General features: G+C 42.8%; 1 protein-coding gene across 2 annotated transcripts; it reads left to right on the forward strand.

Moving 5' to 3' along the window:
• The first annotated feature begins 587 nt into the window (after positions 1–587).
• On the forward strand, positions 588–15,790 carry LOC6605468 (homeobox protein araucan). 2 transcript variants are annotated; one of them, XM_032718805.1, is made up of 5 exons: positions 588–1,067; positions 5,635–6,186; positions 9,426–9,541; positions 13,956–14,314; positions 14,368–15,790. In XM_032718805.1, exons 1-5 carry the CDS (start codon positions 1,017–1,019, stop codon positions 15,435–15,437), a joined length of 2,148 nt encoding a protein of 715 aa, XP_032574696.1. In that variant the 5' UTR covers positions 588–1,016; the 3' UTR covers positions 15,438–15,790. The 2 variants fall into 2 exon arrangements, with proteins under 2 accessions (XP_032574696.1, XP_002030301.2); XM_002030265.2 differs by having other exon boundaries at positions 589–1,067; positions 13,980–14,314.
• The last annotated feature ends 929 nt before the right edge of the window (positions 15,791–16,719 follow it).

A 16,719-nucleotide genomic window follows, 5' to 3' on the forward strand; every position in this document is an offset into this window, starting at 1 on the left:
TGAAAAGTAAACAAACGAATGACTAGCCAAACAAAACAAATGGGCGTTGCCAGGGAATTGTGGGGAAAACAAGAGACCATCGACAGTTGTGAAAATGCGTACCCTCCCCTCCCTCTCCCTTCCCCACCTATCCGCTCATTTCATTTGTATTTTCTTTTTTTTGCTTTGTTTCGCGTGGCGACCTCGCACCTGTCCATTAAATCAGCCAGCCGAAGCTCATGCAGCCCTGCGATTGGTGGTTGCGCTGGCCTCACTTCCAGTGAGCCGCGAATACGAGTCGCTGGCGGGGAATCGGATTGGAATTGCGGAGAGAGCGACCGACCAAATGCCACCACCAACAACGCCAGACAAAACCGGAGAACGGTGGGCGTTGCCCTAGGAGTGCTTACACTTCCAGTCTGCCGACTACTCCGTTATTGTTGTTGCTCGCTCCAAGGCGAGCGGCATTCCGTTTCTCTTTCGATGGGGGGAGGCAGCATATCGTTGTCCCGCTCCCGCGCCAACTGCAGCGGAATGCGCCCCAACAGCAGCAACAACAAGAGCAACAGCAGCAGCAACACGGCCAACAGCAACGGCATTCGCAACCAGTTCGTGTTCGAACGTTATAAGGTGCACATCTGAAAGGGAGCGTGTGCTGAAGCGCCGCGTTTTTGCCGTTGATATTTCGTCGATTTTTCGTTGCCGCCGCGTTTTGCGAGTGCTGTTAGCCAGAAAAAAAAAAATACAAATAAAATATATATAAACAAAAATCCAACACAAGTGACAGCTACAACTGCAAATACCTAACAAAACCACGAGATACCTTCGGATGGCCCAATGTCGTTATGGTCGTTATCGCCAGTGCCCACTGTGAACAGACCCAATCGAAACTGAGCTGTTAACCCCCGATAAGCACATCATTTGATGTAGCAGCTTCACCATATATCCTTCAGCAGACTGCCCACGAGCGAGAGAGAGATAGAGAGAGAGAGTAACTTAAGACTAGGTCTTATATAGTCGTATAGTCATATAGTGAAATGGCTGCCTACACACAATTCGGATACGGAGGCTTTCCGTCGGCCTCGCAGGTGGGTCTCCTAATTAACTAAGTTTTGATCTTGATGTATATACTATAGGATGGTTATTCATATTCATTAAGTCGCAGGAGATCTCAAGTTAACTAGTGGAATGAAAATGTCTATTAACTGGGGAAATGGGAACCTATTAAGAGTCAATATTATTCATACGACGATACAATCAACTGATAACTGATTATTGTAATTGTGATTGCCTTAAAGATTCATAATTTTTATGTTTGGAGGTATTAAAAACAGAAGTCACAATCAAAAAGCGTTGTAAAATCATATTTATTCATATACATTTTTAATTTGCCTATTTATAATTACAACTATCTTTTCTGGATTGCGTTCTATCATTAAAACTTAACCCGTTAGCGAGTAATATCTAAATATGTTTTCTAAACTGTATTTCCTAAAAGCTGCTATTTTATACACATACTTTTTTAGACAAAACTTTTAAGTTTGCGATCCTTACCACAAACTTTCATCTGAGTACTTCCACCGACTCCAGTCAAAGTTATCCGCTTATTTGATCTTGAGGACCCACTATAGGGCAAAACGGCTAAAAGTCTTTGATTGTAGCGCTTTTGGACTTTTCACTAAGCAGCAAAAACGGCTGCTTGAGGCAAACTTTTTCCATGTTTATGACAGTAAATTGGTGGCAGGCCAGCAAAAAAAAAAACCATAATAAATCAGATGGCTGATAAATGGCCTGAGAAAAGGGCACTCCGAGGAATCAGGCGTTTTTGTCAACCTTCAAAATTCACACAAAAAACCATTCGCTGTTTTAAAGATGTTGCACAAAATTGCGCGGTTGCAGGTGCAACAAACATATTTGTAAAATATGGTGATGGATTACAAATGTGGTAGAAGTCATTTAAAGGCCTGATTGCGTTTGTCTGGGCTAAACTTTAATTTCCCAGGCCATAATACTTGCTTACCAATTGCCTGGTTCTTCCTCCGAAGAACTCTGGCGTCTTTCCCATTTCGGACCACACGAGTCCAATTAACTAAAGTCGAAAACGAAAGCAAAAAAAAAAAAAAATGTAAAAAAAAGGAAAAGAAAAAATGAGAAAAGGGAAAAGCCTTGGCAATCAGAAGGCCAAGACGATGGGAGGTGCCGATTGGGGCACGCTCAGGTGAAACTGTTGAAAAGTCAATAAAATTCAATTGCGGCGATCGTAAATCATAAAATTCATAACCGTAAAGTGACAGCTGAGGGCAGGCCCTGGGAATGCCCTCCTGGCTACGTGAGGAGCATCCATTGAATCTGGAGATGGCAGATAGGATAGCATCCGAATCCCACCGAACACGATCGATGGACCAATGACTTTGCTCCACTCTGATCTACTTTACATTGGCGGCGTTTGGGGAGTGGAGCGGAGTGCGGCTCCAAGTGGCGCTTATAGTCCGGTGCTATCAACTTGGTCATCTGGAGGAGATTTTCGGGGGAGGCACTCGGATGCAGAATCGCGGTAGCCTGGCCGCTTTGGTGGACCCACGAGATACAAGCTGCGATTAGATCGCTGCGTTTGCGATTCACAGAAATTTCCAAAGCCAGTGCAACTCAGAAGTTGGGTATCTGGCATTGGGCATTGGGTACTGGTACTGGTTACTGGTTACTGCTCACTGGGCACACACATGGCCAGCAGATCTTATCTGCGCACTGTCGCCTGCCAGTCGTCGTCGTCGTCGTCTGCATCCTCCAACTGCCAACAACGAAAGTTCCACGTTCCATCCGCAGACGTGGCCAATTCACATGGCCCACTGGACGAGTGGACCAGTGGACCACTGGCGCTTCCTCCGAGAGCGGAAAGGTACTGCTGGAATGGAGTCCTCTGCCTCATGAATAATGCATTCGCTCAAGGAGCTGAGGAATCTGGCAGGCGCATAGAGCTCCCTATATGGTGTCGCCTATCAGATCAGTTGTCATAATTCTCATATTGTTGCGTTTGCCGAGAAACTCTGGGAACGCGTTGCCTCCTTTCGATCGCTAAACGAACATTCCCATACAGATCGAGCGAAATGTATTTGCTTTTTACTAATTAAAATCACGCGGCACGGTGGAATACAGAAAAAATATAAGTAAAAAAAACTAAAACAACTGAATCATTCATTTGTAAAATTTTGATAAATGGCTGTGCGTTTTCATATATTTTTTCGACGATGTCCCTATATATAGTCAGCGATCTTGGCCTCGAAATTCTATTATTTGAGCGCTCCAGCACGACTCAAAAAAAAATATGTTTTTCCTTTATTAATTATGATTGGACTTGAGCGACCTTCTAGTGGATCACTCACCTGCTGAATTTCGAGGGGATCAATCTCGAATCGAATCGATCGCATCTGATAATTATAAAATAATATGCATGTACTGCGATTTTCGGGCGAAGAAGTTGGTTCTATTGTCAGATTATGTTAATGACGCGGAATAATTATGCTGCATTTAAGTTTTGACCGCGAATTTGGCCACAGAAGCCGTGTTAGCCGGGCTAAAATTGTTGCTGCCCAGATATTATGACCTTTTGCTGGGCATTTCGATCAATTTGTAGCTGTCCAACGGGCGGAGCACTCAACTTAATTATGGGTTCGGTGCGTCGATATTTTCGCCCAGAAGACTAAAGTCTTCAGATTCCAGACTTCAGAACTTCCAGACTTCAAGCTTCAAGACTTCCAGACTTCAAGTTTCCAGACTTCAGTTTACAGATTGCAGACTGTGAGGAAATTGAAGCAGTCCGCTCGTTTTGCAGATTGCCCGCGGTAATTTTCAGAAGCCTTCGCCAGCATGTTGCCCGACTCCATCTCCATCTGCATCAACTCCATGCATCCCATATCCACATCGATCTTGGATGGGTCCGAAAAAGTCGGCCTGGTCTGGTGCGGGAACCTATAGGCGTCGGCTGCCACACCCTCATTGATTTCTGGCATTTTTTCAAAATGCCCCCAAGAGAACTGGCTCCGTGGGCTTGGCGCATTTTGCATATTAATTGCCAAGTGAGTGGCGCATGCCATAGGCGAGGCTCCACTGTAAAAGATGGAGGACATCACATCAGGTTGCCCCCGTTGCCGATCCGTCGCACTTGGAATCGATTTGCTGGGTAATTGATCTGGCCGCCATTGCGGCGGAGTTCGCCAATCCCGAACTGCACTCCATTGATTAAGGGAACTTAATCGCCGCGGGATTATGAATCCCGTCCAGCTTCTGCGCTTTCCTGCCAGTGGCATTGATTGTGTGTTAACACCATATTCGCTTACATGTTATCGATGCATCTTGTAATGGGTGCCTACTGTCGATTTTTCGAATTAAATTCGCAATTACCCAGCGATTCAGGCGGATTTGGTGTCTTCAGTAGGAGGATGATGGTCTGCAACATGGTACGTTGATGTCTGGGGGATGGGTAAACAAGATTGCCGGACATCAATATTTATGAAGTTTCCAGTACGGCAGTTGGCATGACTTACCCGGCATTATGCTGCAGAAAATTAGCCATTATACATGGACGTGCGTTTCCTGTGCGGCGTCGATTGGAGGCGAGTCATCCCATTCCCGGGCAGGTTTCCATCCTCGCAGCTGGGTGAACAAGTTGACATCTAGTTTATGGCGCTGTTCAAGGATAGTTTAGATAATTATTAAATTACTTCTCAATTTTCTAAGTAATACGTACAAAGTATTGGAACTTAAGAGAATCTTCTTATGAAGTTATAACTTTTCTTGGGTTATGCTTCAGTTTACTATAATAGGAGGCTTATATATATTTAAAAAAATTAAAAAACAATAGTATTCAAGTGCTTAAAGCACTAAATAAGTAACTGAATTCATTTGCTTGGAACATTCTTAAGATCCATCAACGAAAACTATCTTATCACTTGAGCAGCGCAATAAACTAATTCATTGGCGAAATGTTGTCAGATAAACACTGTCAGTTTTCGAAATTAAATATTTTCTTCAATCATTGGGGGTTTCTCGGAAGCCCCACCTCTGCGAGTGTGTGTGTGAGTTTGGGGTTTTTATCAGCGGTTCGTATCTCTATAAGGTGTTCAAAATGACCCTTTTGCCGGCGAGGGAAAATATTTCTCGATCATCGGACCTTTGGTGTTTGAAATAAAAATTAAAATGGCCCCTTGATTAACATGCATTAGTTATGTAAACCAGTGGCGATGTGTGTTTATATATCACTTAAGGCTATCAGTCGTCTGCTTTTCGAGTTTTGAAGTACCTGCGCGCAGGGGTAGATACAAGTATAATACGATTTCGATAATGTCAACTCGATTTTAGACATCATTAGTTTAGCAGCTGGTTGAATCATTATCCGTTGAGTAAAATCAATTAAGTATTTCACATCTGAATTATTTTATATACCTTTATTAATGACGAAAAGTGAATTATTCGCTGGAATTAATTAGAAACTTATTTAAATAATAAATGATTTAAAGCATTAAAGAAATTAACTTTATTTTTCCCCTTTGCATTCAACTTAATATACCCATAAGATGAGCGGCTGAAACCCCGAATTGGTGTTTCAATTTGCGATGAACTTGCACTGAAGAGCCAATTCCCATCCGATCTCTCTTGCAGCTCCTGCCACCGAGTGCCCAGACGACGGAGGACGCTTCCGCGAACGTGAATGTGAATGTGAACGAGGCGCTGGTGATGACAAACGCCCCGGCGATGAGCCCCACGGGAGGTCAGGATTGTCAGGGCAGCCAGCCGCCGGGCGGCGCTGGCGGAGATGCCTCCTCGGGGGCGCTGAGTCCCAATGCGCTTTCGCAGAACTCGAATGCGGCGACGGTAGTTGGAGCAGGAGGTGGATCCTCGGCGGGCGCAGGAGGGCCAGCGGACTTGGCAACCGGTGGCTCCCTGGACGGCAACGGCGTGGGCACGACGCCCACTGCTGGTGGTGCTGGTGGTGGTGGATCATGCTGCGAGAACGGGCGGCCCATAATGACCGACCCGGTGTCGGGTCAGACGGTCTGCTCCTGCCAGTACGACTCCGCGCGCCTCGCCCTCTCCAGCTACTCCCGCCTACCGGCGGCCAGCGTCGGCGTCTATGGAACGCCGTACCCCTCCACGGACCAGAATCCCTACCAGAGCATCGGAGTGGACAGCTCCGCCTTCTATTCGCCGCTGGTGAGTGCACTTGAACAACGTAAGGGGGGAAGCAAACATAAAACTTATATAGACAAAAATATTATTTAAAACTTGACAAAAAAGGTTTACAAAAATAGTAGGAAATTTATTCAAAAATCCAGGTAACAATTATGCATTGTTTTATAAATTATATAAGATTTGTGCTTAGTTTTTTTTTTAAATAATTATTGTGGTAAATCTATTATAGACCTTTGGCATAAAGCGAGTTCGTGTAATGATATTTTTGTCATCAATCAATTAGTTAATTTAACATAAAATGGTTCTATTTATTTCTCCGAGTGTGTTGGCCAAGAGCCATGGGCCAGAGGGCTAAATGGATTATCTCAACGTATGACTTTAATTGTGTAGTCAGTGGCTTTTGTCCGCAGCTTAGGAGGGAGACAAAAACAACGACAACGACAACGACAACGACAACGACAACAAAGCTACAAAGCAGCAACATCGATGGCTTGTCAATGCAGTCGACTAAATCGAATTATCATTATGGCTGACTGAAGCTCAGTCAAACCTGATTTGGCTCCGTATCGGGGGTTTAGTTTCCCTGCGGCTCAATTCCATAGCCATACCTATACCCATCCATCCCCCCTAACCAATGGCCAATCCTTTTCTATCGCCGTCTATCCATCTACCTAATTTATAAGCCCGTTTACTCCGCCGGTTCCCTGCAAACTGACAACTGCCGACTTCCATTGCGATATTCGATACTTTGCATAAAGAAAGGCAAAATCATTGGTAACAAAACATATCGCCCCATGGCCTCAATTACACTCCACTCTCTTCGTGTATGTGTATGTGTGGGTTAATCGAGCTTATGTCGCTGTGTATGTGTGTGTGTGTGAGCGCCCACACAGTGGGGGGCAGAAATAGTAATAGCAGTACTTTGCCTGCAAAAGCTATTTATTATAATAGCAAAACATTTTCAGGATATCCTGAACAACAATTTAAAAATTTCAATAACTCAGTAATTTATAAAATAAGAGAACATTTCTGGTTAACATATAGGCAGCTTTAAGATAAATGCATGGGCTTGAAAGTTAAATAAAAGCATTAATTTTTATAACATGGCCCAACATAAAAAAAAAGATTTACCTTAAAGGTAATTTTATTTAATAAAATTTGAATACACTGTCGTATAAAATAATGTTTGAAAGATTTTAAAAATTTGTAATAAGAAAATTGTTATTTTATATATTTTCTTTATAAGAACTTTTTATGCTGATTCGTAATGATTTCTTAATAATTTATGATGAATGTTAATGCTTAACTAATTTTTCAAATTTCTTTTTTTTTTATTTTAACCTTATTATTTTGCCCCCAACTGTGTCTCTAAGTGACCGCTGAAATGTACACGAGCGAGCACAGCATGACTGAAGCACAGCACACTGTGCTTGCTGCTGCTTTGCTTTTGCTTTGCTTTTCGGGCTGCTGGCCTGAATGAAAGGCCAACGCAAACAAACAAACACACAAAATTGGCAACAATATGTATAACAACAATGTGGACAGTATTTAGCCTTGGCAAATAACTAACTGCCCGAGATGGATAGGCTTAGCTAGAAGTGACCAAATAACCGAGCAAATGTTGTATAAGGACATCATGTTGCCGCCATCGCACACCAGATAAATATTTTCATCGGAGTAGCTTGTGTGCACGATTTTGGTATCTCGACTATTTGCCGCAAATGTGTTGGCAATTTTTAATCGAACCTCTTAATTTGTAAAAGCAGCTAGAAGTGACTTCCATTTGAAAAGCATTAAGAAACATAACGAATATGTGCATAAGGTTTGGTCAAAAGTATTTTAAATACTAATTTCTAGTTGATCAGTTCATTAGCCACCTTTTTATAAATATAATATTGCTTTCATATTCATTGAAAATTCCATAAATACCTAGGATTTTCCCTAGCATATTTATACGCTCTTAGCCACAATAACTCTCCCCCAGTTTAAACAATCACGTTTCATAAATTGCTCCCAATTTCGAGAAATCCTCAGACACTTGTCTCGACTTTGTCAACAGTATTTGCCCGATGTTTACGAGTGCTGTAATAAGCACATTAGTTTGAACGATCTAATTAATATGGACGAACACGGGGTCTAATCAACTTGGGCGGCTCGCGACGAGTACTTCAAAGAAAACCTCCTTCGGAAAAGGGAAACCCCCGGGAAAGGAGAGAGGAAAAGCGAAGAATATGGGGCGGGAACGTCAGCGGCAGCCACCAAAGTGTCATGTTAAATTGTTATTTACAACAACAGGAAATTCATTCGTTCTTTATTTTTCTTCTCTCATTTTTTTTTGTATTTTGGTTTGTTTTTTCTTTATTTTTTTTTTCTGGCAAGCACCTGAGCGAGTGTCTTTTTTATCGGTCGTCAGAGAAGCATTCTTTTAATTAAGAAAATATCTCGGAGTTGCCACGATAAGATGTCGCCGGAATTTCGAATTTCGGAGGTGTTAATAACCGAGTTCATTTCCTTTTTTTTTTTGGGGGGGCAGGGATCTAGCAAAATCTCACTTCTGACATTTCCCCACGATTCGATTCGATTCGATTGGGCAAATAAATCCAATACCTGTTCGTATATATATTTATATGTTTTTACGACATTTTGATAAATATATTTGTCACTCGGCGGCGGCGGCGGTTTTCTGGCCATAAAGACCGAAAGAAAGGGGGTGGGGTGAAAAATTAATAAACAACGGCATACATGATGTTAAGCAATTAAAAATGTTAATACCATTTCATAAATCAAGAGCTCACACAAAAGCCCGGCTCGACAGGGCCAACCAGATTGGACGGCGATCTGGCCAATAGTTGTCGCTCATAAATCCGGCTGTCATTTTCCGAGGGCATAAATCGCAGCGTGCCACAAACAGAAACCGAGCCAAATTAAAATTCAAAGTGCCGGGCTTTTTTACGGACTTAAGCGCTTTCAAATCTAATAACAATAATCGGCGCTCTGACTTAGATAATACCAAATACCTAATACCCGAATTTTGTCTGGCTTAAATTATGTATTTTTCTGTATCGTTCCGTGTATCTTTGGCTCTAAAATATGGCCAACATCTGGGCATTTGCTTGTTCGACCGGCGAAATATGTTGCCAAATTATAGATTCCATGTTAACAAAATTGTCAACTTCGAAAAGTGTGGGAAAATGCCGTGTGCGCTAATAACTCAATTCCATGCTCCAACTGAATCAACCAATTCAACCATCGTTTTCCAGAGCAATCCGTACGGACTGAAGGACACGGGCGCGGGTCCGGAAATGGGAGCTTGGACCTCGGCTGGACTTCAGCCCACAACGGGCTACTACTCCTACGATCCTATGTCGGCCTACGGGTAAGCATTATTTCATTAAATTTAAATTCATTTAATTTAATTAGTTTTCGCAAATAAAAACGTGGCAGCAATTGCGTGGCGCGGTGCCACAAAATTCGTCTGAGCCATAATTAATTGCTTCTAATAGAAAATAGATAGAAAGCCTTTTAGCCCAATTTAAATAGATGGGGTTGTGCGAAATCAAATGCAATTTGGTGCTCCCATAATTAATTACAAAATATTTGCGAGTACTTGAAATTGATTTGAATTTAATTGCCTGCGTCGGCTGCGTTGCCCTTGCTCTGCTCAATTTTCCTGCGTTTTCCTACGACTTTCCCCCCGCAGCTTTTCCCCCCGCCCAATGAAATGGCGCAATTGCCGCAGGGACGGGCGATAATAAAATTTGAATTGTTCGAAACTGTATGAGAGCGCGAAATTATTTATTTATGATTGCTGCAAAAATAATAGCAGTTAATTGCACGCCAGTGCGCACAACGCACAACACACAGTGCGCTTCAAAAGTATATGTACATATGTGTGGCTTGCACTGAAAGAAAGTTCACAACTTTTTAAAATTTTTTAAAAATCTTCAAGAACTGAAAAATCAAAAGTAACAATTTTTGCAAAGTTTTTACTTAATTATTATAAGAAATTAATTCAAGCAATTGGTTCGTCTGCATTTTTGGACAGTTTTATAAAATTAAAAAAAAAAAAATGAATGAATTGAGCAGAATTCACTCCACTTTACTTCGCCGTGTAAGTGCGTGATTTTCTGGAATGTGCCGTATAATTAGCACCTATTAAATAAATATTTTGAGCATATAAAAAACATGGAGAATTTGTTGTTGTGCATGCACATACATTAAGCCCCAAGTATGTACACACGTGGGTGCACACACAAGTGCGTACGCACATATATGTGCATACATATGCAGAGTACAGGAGTGATTCGATGGACAGAAAGCATGAGTCCCCAGTCCATAGTCCCCGCTCATTCCGAACCCAAGTCGGGGGAAGAGCCGACTGAAAGCCTGAAAGACTGAGTGGCATGCAACGGCTGCGGCTTCCCGTTGGACCGTCGGCTTGGACGGTTTGGTTTGGACGGTTTTGGTTTGGTTTGGTCGACTCTGGACGGTCGGATTGGATCGGTGCGGTACGGGGGCTTTGGTGGAGGGGGTTCGCTTTCGTTTGGGCCCGGCTTGCGTGCGGAAAGCCCATGAAATCGAGCTGCAGCTAAGTGAATGAATGAGTGAGTGAGTTGTAAGCGATGCATGTTGATTGGAGGGGGTGCACTGGTGAGGGGGGATGGCAGTGGGAAGGGGCAGGTGGCAGGGCGGTCGGTCGGTCGGTCGGTAGGAGGAGGGGCCGAGGGACGGGTAGGTGTGAGCCGCAAATGAACGCCATGTTGGCCGCCATATTGAGCGGCAGTACATACGCACCTACTTGCCAATCTACCGGTGTTTGTATGTACTAAGACCTGTATGTGCAGTACACTGTGCGAAAAACTTAATCAAAAGTGGGGCGTAATAAGAATTATTTTAATAATATTGATATCAAAAAATCATCATCTTAAAATGTCAAACAATTGCACAGCTTGTTAGTTTAGTGCGAGCTTGTAAATCTATTTGTCCTGAATTTAAGGTTCATGTTGAGCAGTGTTAGTTAATGTGGATTGAATTTAATATTGTTGGAAAGCACTGATTGATTATTGTTTTAAAGATAATAATTGACTTGGAAAATCTTGATTGATTTTTTTTACAAAAATACTACTGTTTTTTTTTCTACGACAATTGCACCTAAATCTGGAATAATGCTTTGAAACTAATTTATATATAATTATAGAGCATTATAACTGTATTTTGTTATTTAATGTTAAGTGATATTTTTTTTCTGTGCGTAGGCGTTTTCACATTCACGGGTTGACAAACATTTAAGAGAGCAACGGTTGCGCTTTGTTTTGCTCATTGTCACAAATTGGCAATGGAGTGGGAAACTGCGGAGCGGGAAACTCGCTGGAAAGGTGGAAAATCTGACTGACTGAATGCCTGACTGACTGACAGACAGTCAGCCGGTCTATCTGTCTGGCAGATGGCAATTGCATGGACAGGGGCAGGAGGTGGCGAGTGGGTGGTTGGATGGCTGGATGGGTGGGTGGTTTTTGGTGGAATGACAGGCAACGTAATTACCCAGTGACAGGCATGAAACGTGTCTGCTCACGGGAGCCAATGTCATTTGTGCTGGCAGCGGCAGCGTTATTTGTTCGAAATGCGAAATGCGAGCCAGTGAAAATCGCAACTCGGAGATAATGGCCGCCGTAATTGTTGGCTCCCAACCAAATTGCATGTGGCTGGTCGTACAAAAGCTGAAATGTAAATGGGTGTAAGCCGGTCTAAAACTAATAAGCGGCCCATTCGGCCGACCGCTATATGCGGCTATATGTGGCCATATAGCCGTGTCCGTGTGTTTGTGTGAACAAGAATGTGATTTGTTAACAAGATTATGGCCCGCCAGCAACAGCAGCCAAATCATTTTCATTTTTTTGCTCTGTTGTTGTTGCATTTTTTATTTTGTTTACGAGTTATGCCAAAAGAACGCAGACACACATGTATGTACACATGCACATCGGCGGGCACTGCAATTATATGGCGAATACAAAAATAGGATGCGTGCCAATTACGGACAAATTGATGTTTGTTAGGTTGTAAAACATAACAGCACAAAAAGCCCACAAAGCGTATCACTCGCATCAGATCCGTCGAATCCGTCTACCGAACTACGCGATAATCATATAGCCCGACTATATGATATATGTATATGTAGCTCCGCCTTTTGGCCGATGTAGCCGGGTTACGTGCCGAAAATTACGGGCTTCACAACCTCTGGTCACGGCTATTGGACAAATCTGGCTCTACGAGGGGTACAGTGAAAGATCGCTTTAGCGAACGCAATATAACTATCTAGGTTGTTATTATGTAGGGAACTATTATTTTGAATAGTTTTTCTTTGCATAGATCGTCTGACTAAGTGAACATTTATTCAGAATAGTTACTATCCATATAATTTATCATACTTTAGTCAATATATCTTTCTTAACTTCTTTTGTAATGATCCACAATACTACCATTTCAAGTCTTTTCTGGTTCCTCATATTAAATTAGTACCCTTCTAGTTAGTTAGTTAGTTTCCTTTCAAAATAGTTTTTTTCTAAATATGGAATTCTGGCATATTTCATAAAACGTTTTTCTACCAATCTGCTTATTGAAGTAGTCCTTTCTGAAACCAAAAACACGCAGATTGTAGGGAGAACATACACCGTAGTTAGTTGCCCGAATGGAAATTCACGAGTCCTCCTTCAAACTCTTGTGCTAATCACTACGAACATCCTGCACACTGCACGCAATCGAGATACAAAAAAAAAAAGATTGAAAAAAAGTTGGGGAAAAAAGCAGAAGGACCTAGGAGAAAGGACGTCGAATTTACATTCGACGGGCAGCGAGGCCGAGATTCGTTCTTTATCTTGTTGTAAAATTCACCGCACACAAACTGTTGATTGTGGCTCCATAAAAATCCCATGAAAAAGGACCAAATGCAAAATAAAGCAGGAGGATTGGGGGATTGGGAGGATTTGGGGAAAACCCGAAAGTGAAAAGCGGATGAGCCGGATGTGCAGCGGAGTTCGCCTGGGTTGGGGCTTAATTTAGCTAGGAACTTCTGGATGGGGGGGCAGGAGCAGGCCAACCCACCAAGCCAAAGGACCATTATTGCAGAGGACGAATGGCGGATGATGGAGATGCCCGCACAGCCTCTGGTGGGTTGAAAAAATGTGCGATAAGTGCACTGGCGAAGTGAACCGGCGGCAACTGGCGGAGTGGTGGATACAACTGGATCACCCGGTTGCACCCACTTGTCCTCCTCGTTATTGCCGGAGACGCTGTTCCCGTTCCCAGTCGAATGTTGTTGCTTTTTGTGGCCATGCCCTGTTTCACAACTATGTTTTACAATATTTTGACGTTGTACTACACTGCCAGGACGAGAACGCGCAGCTCCTGGGGGGGTGAACAGTGGTAGGTTGTAGGAAAACATCAATTTGAGTTTTCCGCATTTTTAATGAATTTCCATGTTTCGTTGCTGCCACGATTTTTTGGGTTCTCGCAATTAGAAAGATAATACTACTGCAATTTTATCAAAGAATACAAAGCATAGATATAGATACATTAATGGACTTAAATTTTACTTTAGTTTCAAGCTTACCCAACCATACATAGCAATATAGATACTATTTATTAGAATAGGTTCATTTGAATAGATATTTTAAGAATCGAAGTCTTTTATTTTGAAAGCACATTCCTTATAAATATTTTTTATTAATATACCAAATAAAAAGCCATTAAATATATGAATACGATAATGTTGGTGGCATCTGTTCCCTAAACAGAGGATTGCTTGTTTCTAATTCCAGCTATGGAGCCAGTTACGACCTGGCTGCTCGTCGCAAGAACGCCACGCGGGAATCCACGGCCACGTTGAAGGCCTGGCTGAATGAGCACAAGAAGAATCCATATCCCACGAAGGGTGAGAAGATTATGCTGGCCATCATCACCAAGATGACCCTCACCCAGGTGTCCACGTGGTTCGCCAATGCGCGTCGGCGACTGAAGAAGGAGAACAAGATGACGTGGGAGCCCAAGAATCGCACGGATGACGATGATGACGCCTTGGTGTCGGACGATGAGAAGGACAAGGAGGATCTGGAGCCGAGCAAGGGCAGTCAAGGCAGTGGCAGTTTGGCCAAAGGTAAGGGGGTTTCCAAGGCTAACATACTTACAGCTGCTGTTTCTTTCAACCAGATGAGACCAAAGAGGAGGAGGATGCCATAGATGAGGACCAAAAGTGCCTCGGCCAGGCGAACATACTGCGCGCTGGATTTGGTTATCCCTCAGCAGGTAGTGGTAGTGGTGGCTATCCCAGCGGAGGTGGCTCTTCTAGTGGCCACCACGGTGGCTATCATCCGTATCATCATCAGCATCCCGCTTACTATCAGGCTGGCCAGCAGGGCGGTATGTTGCCATTTCATGGGGAGAGCTCCAAGCTGCAGACGGATCTTGGGGATCCAAAAAACCAGCTAGGCCGGGACTGTGGCGTGCCGATTCCAGCTACCAAGCCGAAGATCTGGAGTCTGGCCGACACAGTTGGCTGCAAGACACCGCCGCCGGCTTACATGGGTCACCAATCGATGCCGCTGCAGCAGCAGCAGCAGCAACAGCAGCAGCAGCAGGCGCAGCACCAGTATCCTGCATCGGAGGCAGGACGAGATCAGCAGCTGTTCAATGGGGCCGCAGCTCCATACCTGAGGCCGCACACCACGGCCTACGGGGGTTTTCTAGGGGCTACGACCCAGCAGCTGCATACTACGAACAACAGTATCCCCTACAGCAATATGCCCCCGCAGCAGCAGCAGCCGCAGCAGCAGCAGTTGCAGCAGGGCGCTACCATCCATACTACGGGAAGTTCGAGCGGACCAATACCGCTGCAGTTCCACAATCGGCATCCGCAGCAGCAGCTGCAGCAGCAACTGCAGCAGCAATCTCAATCCACAGCGAGTCAGCGGGCGATGGGGTTTCTCGAAGCCCAACCAGATACTCCACCCCAAACTCCGCCGAATATGAAGGTGCTGAGCGGAGCTTTGAGTCTCCTGCCTACCGCTTCTCAAGTCCCTATGACCGCTACCTGTCGCAGCAGTAACGCCTTTGGCTTCCCCGCCAGCGGTTACCCGATGAACTTCTCGGCCAGATTGGGGGAGTACTCGCCGCGTGATGACTACAGCAGCGGGAACAGCAGCAGCAGCAGCTCCTCATCGCCGCAGCTGCAAAGGAATGAGGCCATGTTCAAGCCGCTCTTCAAGAAGTTCACCAACTAATCGGATATAGTACCATATATAGCCACTTTATGGGATCGTGCAAGAATCGGACGGATTGTGTAATATTAACTATAGCCGTTTAGCGCGTTAAGTAACTTCAAGTTTCATTCAAGTTATGCATCTATGTATCTAAGAGTATCTAGAGTACCAGATCAAATGTTTCTCCTCTGACAACTGCAATGTAAGCTTAGGCTAAAAACTTAAAAATACTAAACTTAACTAGCGCATTAAGATTGTAAACTGTGATACGTTTTTCATTGTCTAACAGACTTCACACTAAACACTTCGTCTATATGGAACACATAATCTAAATAATTTTAAATCGTTTAATAAAATTCTTTATAATCATGAAATATTTAAAGTGTTTTCAATATGGTTTCGGGTTATATGGTGCGAATTTGATTTTATTCGTAATGACAACATCTTAAGTAAGTACTTGGCTTAAATCTTTTCACTTATTTATTAAAGAAGTAGTTTTTTCCATCTCTATACTTTAATTTAATAACATATTGGACAATTAGCAAGATGTACAAACATTTTCGCAATAAGAAAAAAACTTTGTTGCTTGGTAATTGCCATTTTTGTACACACATTTCAGCACATTCCTCTCGTTATTGATTTTTTAATTATTTTCGTGTCGCGTTTTTTTTCTCGAATTATTGCTAATTACATTTATACTCATTTGCATTGTTTTACATCAATTTATAGTTCGAACACTTGTTATAGTTCAGCGACAACTACAACTGGCTTTCAAAATAAATATGACAGTGAACAAGCGCATTTATATATAACAAACACTTCTGGCCATAATTATTTAGCTTATTGCTTAAACTTAGGGCAAAAAATCAGGAAAACAAAGTACTAATATTTTATACAGCGTAGTTAAAAAACTCATAGCATTCTGAGATTTTCTTTATATTTATTTTAAGTCTTGGCTGGATTTGTGCTAAACTTTAAATATTTGTACGATATCCAGAAAATATATTTTTTATATAGCGAGGTCTTAAGATTATGAAGAGTATTAAACTTTATTAAAAATACATATGATTAATAAATAAGTAAGCAGATACAGATGAAGTTTAGTGAAATGATTTGAATATTTTTTTTTTAATTCTTATTTCCTTCTCTGAATAAGTGTGATTTTTTGGCGAGTGTAGGCTTCTGCCGAATTGACGCTGAAATTGTCAAATGCCGTGGACATGGAAAATGCTGCTGTCCGCATGCGAGACAAAACCAACCCATTCCAAACCCATACCAATCCAAACCAAACCAAGCCAAACCA

Source organism: Drosophila sechellia, chromosome 3L (assembly GCF_004382195.2).
Source record: "Drosophila sechellia strain sech25 chromosome 3L, ASM438219v1, whole genome shotgun sequence".
Lineage (NCBI taxonomy): Eukaryota > Metazoa > Arthropoda > Insecta > Diptera > Drosophilidae > Drosophila > Drosophila sechellia.

Bases quoted from the DNA above. Each gene is read 5' to 3' on its own strand.
- LOC6605468 (XM_032718805.1), top strand. From the start codon at position 1,017: ATGGCTGCCTACACACAATTCGGATACGGAGGCTTTCCGTCGGCCTCG. The intron at 1,068-5,634 runs GTGGGTCTCCTA...TCTCTCTTGCAG, and splicing joins GCTTTCCGTCGGCCTCGCAG to CTCCTGCCACCGAGTGCCCA. The intron at 14,315-14,367 runs GTAAGGGGGTTT...TCTTTCAACCAG, and splicing joins CAGTGGCAGTTTGGCCAAAG to ATGAGACCAAAGAGGAGGAG.